The sequence below is a fragment of the Sardina pilchardus genome, chromosome 10, assembly GCF_963854185.1.
Source record: "Sardina pilchardus chromosome 10, fSarPil1.1, whole genome shotgun sequence".
NCBI classification, from domain to species: domain Eukaryota; kingdom Metazoa; phylum Chordata; class Actinopteri; order Clupeiformes; family Clupeidae; genus Sardina; species Sardina pilchardus.
This window is the reverse complement of record NC_085003.1, coordinates 23,040,772-23,052,644: the sequence shown is the minus strand read 5'-3', so window position 1 is coordinate 23,052,644 and position 11,873 is coordinate 23,040,772. Positions and strand designations below refer to the sequence as shown.

At 42.2% G+C, this 11,873-nt stretch overlaps 1 protein-coding gene across 1 annotated transcript in view; it reads right to left on the bottom strand.

Annotated features, from left to right (window-relative positions):
- Positions 1–11,873, bottom strand: part of LOC134094550 (zinc finger protein aebp2-like) — a 33,891-nt gene that overhangs the window by 9,010 nt on the left and 13,008 nt on the right. The window contains exon 6 of the mRNA XM_062548130.1: positions 11,076–11,143. Within this exon, the coding sequence (XP_062404114.1) occupies positions 11,076–11,143 (68 nt within the window). The remainder of the gene's footprint in view (positions 1–11,075; positions 11,144–11,873) is intronic.

The window sequence follows — 11,873 nt, the reverse complement described above, 5'->3', positions numbered from 1 at the left end:
ACACACACACACACACACACACACACACACACACACACACTTCACATACACACACACACACAGTTCACACACACACACACACACACACACAGTTCACTGACACACACACACACACACACACACACACACACACACACAAAGGGGGGAAAATGCACTGCATACATCCCCATCATCCCAATCAGGGTGCAAGAGCATCCTGTGACAAAGGAATGATATTCTCAGTTGATCAGAAGGCCTGGCTTTCAACAAATTCACACTCACACTTACAGTTGCAAAGAAACAAGGAAACAAATCCAGCATAATTCAACTAATAACAGAACATCGAAGATGTTTTCACCATTTTCATGCTGGCCTAGTTCCAGGAAGTATTCCCGTGCGCGTCCTCTTAAAACGGCTCTGTGTGGCGCTCATAACTGCGTACATCATCATCAAATTAAGTCTGATGGCAGACCGAACCAGCCATCCCACCAAATCACCCTGAGTGATGGCTTTTACCACAAAAGGCACCAAAATAGCCTGCAGTATTGGGGAGCGTTTAGTCTGCACCATGCACCAAAATAGCCTGCTGTATTGGGGATCGTTTTCCGTCGTTGCACCCTAATGGGTGAACACTTTGATTAAAGGCTGGTCCAGCTGTTTCAAAATGTACTCAATTAGCATTGACCACTATAGGATTCCTATACTTCCTTCATCCGCCAACTAATGCATGCTAGCTGATATATTAGGCTTTCAAAAAACCCTGATCATTGTCTTTGCCCTTGATGAATAATTATACACACTTGTCTTGCTCTGGCTGCAATTCTTCGAGGGTTGCAAGGGTTGCCAAAACGTATCAACCTAATCAACAAAATTTGGCTTTCTAATACTTTATACAGAGAGGATTAGTGGAAGAGAGGATTATTTGCTTGCGTCACTAAACACGTTGTTGAACTTGCACACATTAACTAGCTCAGACAAAGGTTTTTTTTTTTTTTTTTTAATCTAATTGAGTAGCTTGAGTATGTTACTTTGATGTAATGTGAGAAAAAGAGTGAAAATCTATCAATGACAGCATAGACCAGACTCTGGTGAAATGCTATTGGTTATGCTAAGATGGACACCACCTTGTGTGTGTGTGTGTGTGTGTGTGTGTGTGTGTGTGTGTCACGTAGTTGACCCGCATGCGAGTTCGTCTGCTATATATTCTGACATCAGAGAAGGAAGCAGCTCTAAGGCTTTAGCTCAAAACCTGATTAAAAAAGTTAACGGTCAGCAACCCAGTGAGCCATGACTGCTTGCGAAAAAACATGGCTGTAACACAAACCTTAGATCTTGGTATAATTAATATAGATTGAAAAAAAAAAAAGATTATCAAAATTGTATCATCACAGCATGAGATGGGAGAGATAGGTGGGTAGAACAAGTCTAGCACACACTCATGCACACACTCTCACACACACACACACACACACACACACACGCACACACACGTGGGTAGAGCCAGGCAAGCACAAAGACACTCAAGAATTCTGAAAGGTTGCCTTCATGGCACCCTCATGGCACGTTCAACAGTCATGGTCTTAAAACGGCCAGTCACACAGGATGTTGAGCTCTGACACTCACCGAGTTTCAACCTCTCAAACCTCTGAGGACTGTGCTCAGGATTTTCTCAGCATTTCTGATGCATGAATGTGCTCTACCATGTGATTCAAGGATTCCCGCCAGCATGTTGCATGATACACATTATGGGGCAGGAAAGAACAATGGAGATTAGTTTTAGACAGAGTTGCTACGTCTATGTCAATTTGTGGATTAATGGCTGCCGTGTGTTTAATGGGGGAAAATAAATTCATAAACAATGGCATTAACAATGTGATTAGTCGGCTAACAATGTCCTCTTAAGAATGATTCATCGACCTTTAACTTTGAGGGGGTATGTCCTACTTAGTGTGGGGTTGTGCACAGCCAGACAGACACACACACACACACACACACATACACAGAATGTGTGAATGCTGCTCAACCAAAACAAATAAACTCTGTGTGTTTTTCACACAAAGTGCACACATTTCCGTGGGCACATAATTCACACTCTGCGACTCTCTTGAGAGCACTGATCAAATCACATGTAAATTATGTTCCAAATCGAGAGCACTGAATGCACAACGGGGGAGATTTGGCAAGGCCTCTCCTACCATCTCCACTGGGTAAAGATAACAGCGGACAGTTTACTGGTGCTGGCTGACAAACACTTGGACTATGTCCCTTTTCTATTTCGGAGTATTACTGGAGATACAGAATAAATGTCTTAGCTTCTGGATTCTCCTTGTGTGTTCTTCAGTGGGAAGAAAGGCGATTTGAGACACTGCCTTTAATTACCCATTTTTCATAAAAAAAAAATCCTATAATAGATTTTTTGAAATTATGTGTAACTGACATCCATTTTGGAATTCAGTCAAAACCCCCTCTGATCTGGGAGAGGAGGAGTAAATATGTCTATCCAATCACATTCTGAACAGACACTAATGTCAGACTAAATGTAGTTTATTCAATACAAAATACAAAATGCAAAAGTTATAGCCCATGTATAATCTCTAATAATTTGGACAAAATAGATTTTCCAGATTTTATCTGGACAAAATAGATCAGTGAATGCGTACGTAAGGAAGGCATTTATTGATCTATTTTTGTCCAGATAATTATTGATTATACATGGACTTGGACAGTTAAGACTGTGAAGTCTCAACTGTCATGAAATGTGTGTAGCATACACAGCCTATTCCAGTGATGTGCTGTGCTACAACTACTGTACAACTACTGTACCCTTTCTTGGAATTTTCATGTGTTTTATTATTGATCGTCAGCTGTTCTGGTTGAAGGACTATCCAAGCGTACAGAGTCATTTGAACGATACCAATAAAGCTCGACAGTCCCGCCCCTCCTCGGAGAGAGCAAGTCTCTTGTGCAGTAGAAATAAGGCGCAGACTCCCAATACTAATGTTAAATCTTAAAAGATTGAGCTTAGTATGGTGATAGCCAGACTAAGCTGTTCCTAGAAGTTTTCCGGTAAACAAATGCTAATATATTGTACCTTTCAGCCATAAAAGAAAATAATCATCCATGAACAGATTGCTTTAGACGCTAGAGTGTAAAGACAAGACAAGAGTGCCATTAACACAATGCATCAGTTTTTGATATCTACTATTTTGATGTCCACGTTTGGAAGAACTGTTAAACAATGACGGGAGTGACAATGACAGAGAAGAGGACAAAATGCCAAAGGAATTTGATATGGATGAACGTGGTCAAGGAGGTCAACTCTCCACCGCTGCGGAGATTGCTATCGGTGACATTAGCATGAACGTCCAGGATCCATCTTACCCGTTTGGAGTCCAACAAAGGAATTTCTGCAAATGCTGGACTAGCCTAGAAATCTAGACGCCCCTAGGGGCAGCAAATCTAATTTGCTGCCGGGGTAGTCCAGCATAGCCCTGCTATGGTGAGTCTCTAAACCCTACATCTTGATGTGGGTCTAGCTCCTTAGGCTAGGATGGACCAGTATACGTGGTTGGAACTTGTAAATAAGGACGTGTCTTTTGCTATACTTGCAGCATTTTCTCAAAGGAGGGCACGGTTTTCATCAGGACCCAGCATTCACTATCATTGGGTTCAATAACTGGAGAAAAGCATCTGGGTCGGTGAAAAGCCATCATGTAAGTACGGGACATACATTCGCCATGGAGGCATTGCCATTGAGTGAGATGAATGAAAACATTTCCAAACCTCTAAAATATGCTCAATAAAGGACAGTTGCAATTGGTCAGGGAGAACCGACAGTATGCGATGGGTGCTATTGAAAGCTTGCGCTACACGGCTACTCAGGGGATTGCACAGCGAGGCCACAATGAGGATAAGCAGTCAGCCAACAGGGGTAATTTTTCGAGATGTTATCTGTAATTGGCAAGTTTGATACAACGGTCAACTAAAACGTAGAGAATAAGCAATCAAATGCCGAGTATGTGCACCATGATGTGCAGAATGAGATGTTCAATGTAATGGCAGAAATTGGCCCCAAACAATTAAGTGATGAGATAAAGGATGCTAAACATTTTGTAATTTTGGTGGCTGAAAGTAAAAGACATCAGCAAAAAAGAACCGATTTCTGTGATTGTGAGTTATTTGAACAGAGAATCAGAGAAAGTGTTGGAGGAGTTTTTGTATTTCACTCCAGATTAATAAGACGCAGACTCACTATTTGCTAGTATCAAACACTCACTCGGTGCAAAGGTGACCTGTGTGTGAATACTGGGATTGCGACTGTACAGCGTGAGAAAAAGCAGACCCAAACAGCCAAACATCTGGAGGACTTTATATTGTGGAGGCACATGGAGCATGGATGACCTGAAAACGCACTCATTCTATCCCATCATAGACTGGTTGTTAATAGAGCTGTGGCGACAGTTCTCCATGGAAGCGATTGCTGTAATGGTAAGCGTGGCAGCCCCAATCCAACATTCCTTTCCATTCTACCAATTGCTTGTCACACTATGGGGCCAGCGAGGAAGAACTTGTCGGCAGAACTCCACCAGGTTCGCCAGCCACTCAAAGGAAGCCTATATGGACACGTGATCTGAGCGATCTCAAATTGTTTCTTGGGGTTCTGAGTGTCCACTGTTGATCTCGCCATCTTTCGCAACAAACCAGGCACGGTAAGTTTTGAAAAGTGTCTGATCAGTTCCAACTTCACTGTAAATGATAATACATTCATTTAAATGGTACGAGCATAGTTTTTGGACTTTACCGCCTAAAAGTAGTTGTAAATGACGGTTCCTGGTTATGGTAGCGTTTAACCTTCATAGTTTCCCTTGACACACAGATGGTGTCAGCAAGATAGATATGTAACCTCCGGCAAAAGCTTAAAATCAGTGGAGAGAGTATTCTTGTGAAGTGTCTTATTTCAAATTGGTAAATTCAAACCAGTTACTGATAACGTTCGTATCTATCTATCTATCTATCTGTTGGAAATACGAGCTAGACATTCTGTTTACCACCAAGTTACTGTTAACTTCCTGTGCCACCGGAAGCACCAGGATCAAACATGGAGTACAAGCAAAGATTGTCTAGCTTTGTCCACCGACTTTGGTAAAAGCTTTTTAACTTGTTCACGTCATTGAAATAGTCTAAAGGAATGGTTTTTCTCAGGTAATGGATTTCAGCTACAGTACACTGAGGTGACTTCTCAAGAGAGAAATTCATGTACGATACTTCATCTTTGTCGGTGATTCTACTTAAGCTAGTTCTTAAGCCAAATGTGTTTGCCTTGACTACACTATCATTATTAAGTTAAAGCTGACAGATAATTTAACAGGCGCTTTAATCCAAAGCGACATGGCCTAAAAAAACAGCAGTAATCGAACCCAGGTGGACCACCTGTCAGTAAGTGATGTTACCACTGCCCCATCGTACCAGTCATTATGAATTGCCTACTGTAAGTCACATCCTACTCCACAAGTCTAGCCACAGAATGGCTGTGATAGCTTTTGAAGTGCTCAGCTGACGGTCCGTAATGTTCCGAGGCGTGGATGAGGATCACTGGAGGGAGAGTGTGGACAGTGGGGGATGATGAACTGCGAGGGCGAGAGGGAGGCCCAAATGGATTGCTGCCTCAATGGGTCCCTGTTGTATCCAGCCATACACTGCATGTTAATTAAAACACGGGTCTAACACCTTTGCTAATGCTCTCTAAATAGTCCCCCATCCATGAGGCAGCTAATGGTGATTAAATGGCAACAAGCAAACACATCTGGGTCACCCTCAGCCCGACTGAACTAAACTCAACTGAACGCGACCGCAGAAAGTCCAATGCTTCTCTAGCCACTGTAATTACGCGGGGGATTTAACGAATTGTCGTTTCTCGGTAAAAGTGACGACACGATGAAGCAACCAGTTCCAGGCACACACTATACACACACTCTTTCACAGTAAGTTCCAGGCACACGCTATACACACACTCTTTCACCGTAATCTCAAATAATCTTGAGTCATGGCACTGCCAGACTGGGAGGAGGACCATTCAGATGCATCATGGGAAGACACTACAGAACCAGACACAGAGATGGAGTAAGTGTAAGGGGAACAGGATGTGTCACGTCCTAAAATTCAAACACACAGACACAGACACAGACACAGACACAGACACAGACACAGACACAGACACAGACACACACACACACACACACACACACACACACACACACACACACACACACACACACACACACACACACACACACACACACACACACACACACACACACACACACACACACACACACACACACACACACACACACACACACACACACACACACACACACACACACACACACACACACACACACACACACACACCTCATCTGCTTTGCATGTGTCATAGTAAACAGACTCTCTGGGCTCTGGTTCCCCACTAAAGCCTGATCCCATTCAGCCCACAGACCAGTAGAGTAGGCTGGGCTCATAGTAGGCTGATCGCAGAACTGCACTCAACTGGAGTCCAAAACCAGCAAGCGCTCAACAAACAAGATATCCATTTGCTTGATGGGGAGCCAACAAAGGATTGCTCATCTGGATTCAGCGCTCTCTCTTTACACCACACAGACACACACACAGACACACACACACACACTTACTCACTCTCACTGCCTCAGATATAAACAAACATAAAAACGCATACTTTCTCAGACACAAACAGAAACAGAAAGTAATACACCATGTTGTGACTATATTGTACAAGTGTGACTGCTTTTTAATGGACTCCAAAACCCCCCTCATTTCTGACACACCATTCCTTTGAAACCAGAATGGATAAGTGACTGCCAGAAGAAATGTTCCAGATGCGACTTCAGGGGAACAGGCAAGGCAACACCACACCAGTGATATCTGCTTTCTTTTCCTGTTCAATGTTCTCTCAAAACAAAAGGCAAAACATGGTGGAACCTACACTATTCAGTCAAGTGCAATACTAACGCTATGATATGAATAGTGCATATATGTGGAATACTCAAATTGTTTTATGTGTTTATCCTGCTTGTACCGTCATTCCAGCGAAGACCTGAAATGTTTTACCCATTGACAAACAGTTCCCCGTATGGGAACAATAAAATACCTATCAATCCGTCAGTCCCTACATGAACTGGAAAAGCATGAGGTATAATAACCTGGGAACCCCAAAGCTTGCTTCATGCCTTCAAAAAGGCCAAAAACACATGCTTTCATATAACGAGGATAAATACAAGATTGAGCCCTGCGTCCGTCTTGTCCAACAGGAAAAAATCTCGGCAAGATGTCCAGCTTACGTCTAACTACATCTCCCTGGGCAGTGAAAGAAAATGTAACCCAGCTCACCAGTGCCAGTGCAAACATTATTCTTACAGTTCCAATGGCCTAGACTGGCTGCTCTAATAACACAACTTTTCATATTACCTTTTGGTTTAGTTTAATATAATATTTTAGCATAACTAATATAACCTTTCCTCTTCACTTGAGCTGTTTGCAAGGCTCAGTGTAGAAAACGAGGGATGTAGGGCCAGTATGTGGCTCGATGGGCACCAATCCCACCTCTTAGGAGAAGGATGTCACATCACAAATGGATGAATGGCCCATCATTCAACACAGGAAATTCGACAGAGCTTTTAACACAGACTGCTTGGTTTTTGATGAACAACAGGAATGTCAGGCATTTCCAGAGAATGTGTCTGCAAAGAGTCAGGCAAAATCTTCACAGGATCTTTTTTTAATATTGTGGCACTTTCTTTGAAATAATTTTACAAACATTAACATCTTTTATATAAAATATTCACTGCAATAACTTGCCATTCAGTGATTAGTAACTTCTCTGGGGAGATCTATTCTCTCCATGTCCAGCACAACAGCTTTGCTCTTCGCATCTTACTCACACAATGACTACTCAAACCAGGGCATCAGTTATTGTACTCAGACCTACACCTTAAATGGCCACTTCCTGACCATCTGGTCAAGCGTGTTGCTTGCATTCCACCTTCTTTCAGTAGCTGGTTGAACTAGCTAGCCTTCATTGATTGGCTGATTGATCATGCAGACTGTTTGTGAAAGCTGATCTAGAGAATGTCGCTATACTTTGCCCACAATAATGATAATATCACAATACAATACTCAATACATAAAGATTAATATACGATACACCACAATCAGTGCAAATTAAAGGTGACATAGAATGGTTTTGATGAATTAGAAGAGGTTGTGCATAACCAAAGAACTATCATGAACATGAGGCATGGTTGTGCCCTCCTTCATATGAAAATCGTAAACTTAGAATTAGCCACTAAAAAACGGGCGAATTAGAACAAAGTCTACTTGTGATGTCAAATATCGCAAAGCCATTGAAGTTCAATTGGGGATGCCATAGAGGGCGCCATTTAGTCAAAAGGACCATTTCAATACCCAGCCTAAATATAAGGTTTTAATTGGGCTTGTAAAATTGCAATTGAGTTTATTTTTTATAAATCAAAGTTGAATATATACTATTTTAACATCAGAGAACACAGTGCAATACTCGATTCATCCATTCTATGTCCTCTTTAAGCTTAAATTAGGTATCTATTCACAGCATTTTACAGCTGAATTGAAAGTGTTGAAAGTGCATAGAGTTTTAGCTTAAGTTTTTAGCTTAAAAATATAAAAAAATATTTGACCGTGTAGAGCAGCAGTTCTTAAACTTTTTTTTTTTAAACAACAGGTTGGTGAAAAATCATTTTAAGTTTACTGACAAAGATTGCTTCTATTTATTAATTTAGCTATTTAATAAATATGTTAAACGTTGGTCCTCTTTTGGTTTGTCCTCCTTTGTTTGGTTATGGCCTTTTGAGCCAGGCTATGATAACAACAGGCCCATCTTCATGAGGCTATCTTACACAGAGAATTGCACAGCAATAACAAAGGATCTAATAATCTGAAGTGCTCCCGCCACCGAGCCCATGACTTATCCATCAACCCCCAGTTTTGGAACTACTTTTTATGAGCTTGTCACAAAGAGCTCTTCTGTTCTTCATCCATATCAGCCACGTGCAGCAGACAGAACACTGTCGCTATGTACTACTGAATTACGTTCAAACGCATACTATGATCACTTACATCTGAAAGGCTACAACAATGTTCTATGGTCCCCGTTCTGTGTATTAACAATAGTGATATCTACACAAACACCAGTGATTGCCTCCTTTCACGTTAAACAATGACTGACATCATTTTTAATCTGCAGCTCCCTCCATCAACGCAAACTGTTTCATCTCCATCACTGAATTCTCTCTGTCTCTCTCTCTCCTCACAGTTCATCCCTTCTAATCAGGGAGGAAGGGGGTGCCAGAGGATGGGAGGGGATATGAGGCGTGGGCGGAAGAGAGAGGAAGAGAGAGAGAGAGAGAGAGAGAGAGAGAGAGCGAAAAGACGGCACTACATTAGGCAGTGTGGATCCATCCATTCATTGGAAGCTGTCAGGTGCGATATTGCTCATACTGCATCAACCCCCTGTTTTTTTTCCCTGCAGAGAGAAGAGCTGCTCCTGTGAAACTCTCTCCGTCTACCCCACCCCCCCTCTTGCTCTCTCTCTCTCTCTCTCTCTCTCTCTCTCTCTCTCTCTCATGAAAGGGAAGAGATGCGGAGTTGTGTCTACGGGTGCGTCATGGAGGAGGTCTCCCCCCCAGGCTACAGCGATGAGGCTCCGCAGAGGGAAGATTCTCCACACTGGTTATGGGGCGGCCTCATTAGAGCGACTCCCTCAGAGTGGCTCAGGCAGAGAAGCCCCGTGTCCAGCATCTCACTAGCAACTGCAGTGCACAGCACACTCAAGCAATTCTCTAAATTCCCCATTTTAGTGCAGCACTTTTTATTTTATAATTCGCACACATCAAGTCTATGTGCAATTTTTTTTTGTGTTGCAAGCTTTCGGTCGTTAGACCTTCATCAGGCATAAAATCAAGTTTACTCTTAATCCTGCACCTCACACGGATGAGCGGTGATTTTTTACTTTTTAGTTCAGCACTTTTTGAAAACTTTTGGAAAAAAAAAGGTTTTAACATGTATGGGTATGCGCTGTGTGAAAATGCTGTTCGAACCTTTAAACTGTGGCTTGAAAGCCTGTTCATTTGGTTCTGCTTGTACTACAACAAACTTTTAAAATCTCTCTCGACAGATCTGAAGGTGAAGGTGAGGCAGTGAAACTCGACACTGTTTTTCGCCTGTCTAAACCCACCAGACAGGTGAGGAGAGCAAATTCCACACCAATTTCAACAGGAACGTCGACACCCTGGTGTTTGGGTTGTGAAAACAGTCGCTCGAATCTAAGGAAAATGTGATCTGAGGAGAGCCGCAAACGCTGTGATCCCAGTATGCAGGGAGATGGGCTCTGGCGCGAGGAATCAGGTCAGAAGTCTACGAGCCCCATTCACACGCAAGAGAAACAGTGACTGAGTCCCGTAGACTGGGAGCCGTCCATCACAAATATTTGCACAACTGCGGATGAAAAAGGCTGGCAGGAGGCGAGCTGGACGGGGTTGCGGGGAGCAGAGCAGAGCTCGTCACGTCAAACAGAACGGATGATGTGAATCGTTAAAAACCCCTCCTGCCAGACTCCACCTACCCTGCAAAAGGGCTGAAGATTTCTGCAGTCAGACCGAATACATTCTACTGGTAGTTCCAGGAAGATTTTTACAACCCAGCCTCTTACTGCACATCTCACAAACAAGGGAAAATTACAAGATCAGTTGTCACCTGGAAGTTAGTTATAGCCAAATAAAAAGTTCCATAAACCATGATGAATGTGCTGAGAAATAGTCGATGCTGAGCAACAGTCAACACTGTAAACTCACATAAAATGTATTTATTGTTACAGCGCAGTCGGTTCTCACTGCTGCGATCATCAGTAACAACGACACACCAACACACCTTCAACTATCAAAACAGTGGTCATCATAGTTGGGGGCATTCATGTAGAACAAGGACCAATGATCTGAGCAAGACCTGTCCCCAAAAACCCACCCAAAAAAGAACAGGGCAGAACTCACATGTCCTCTGGCGTCCAGTGCAACAGAACTTTCACCTTGCCGGAATCCTCTTTCCGCCTGGCCGTTACCTGCAAACGAAAGAAAAGTGGGTTAAGGGACAAGTTTGGGGATAAACTGGAATTTCAAACAACTTTACAAGGGCATGAACAGGATCAACACTGTTTACCAGACTAGCGAAAGTGTGCCCTGACACAGTATCCTCTCAGTATGGAGATATTGAAATGTATATCAAAGTAAATTATATACATTTCTATACATAAAGTATTTATTTGAAAAATATATAAAGTATATGAAATATATAACAGAAAAGTATAACATCTTAGCAATGGTAAAGAGCTCCATGCAGGCTAACTACAGGCCAAGATCCCAATGAGAGCTGTTACTTTTAATGTAGTAGTGCTAAGCCTGGTTGTTCCTGTAGAAAAAAAAACATAGTCAATTACATACACACAGGTCGACCTGCTTTAAAAATAGGATGATGGGGAAAAACATCATTCCAGCTAAGCATCTAATAATCAATACTGAATATTCTATCATAATGCATCATAAAACATGTGCAGTCAGCAGAATTTAAGAATGGCTGCATGACCTTTTTTACAGATCAAAATGGCATACGCCGAACTGCTGTTTTGAGTTACTGTAAGGCTACAGTATATGTTTAGCCTATTGAATAACTTGATGACGAGAGACGACAAATTATTTTGTTGAATGCATACAAAATTTCCAAAGACATGATTAAAAAAAAAAAAACTCTGGTAGCTTATACATGACACCACGCTCTGTCTGCCACTCCTCTGC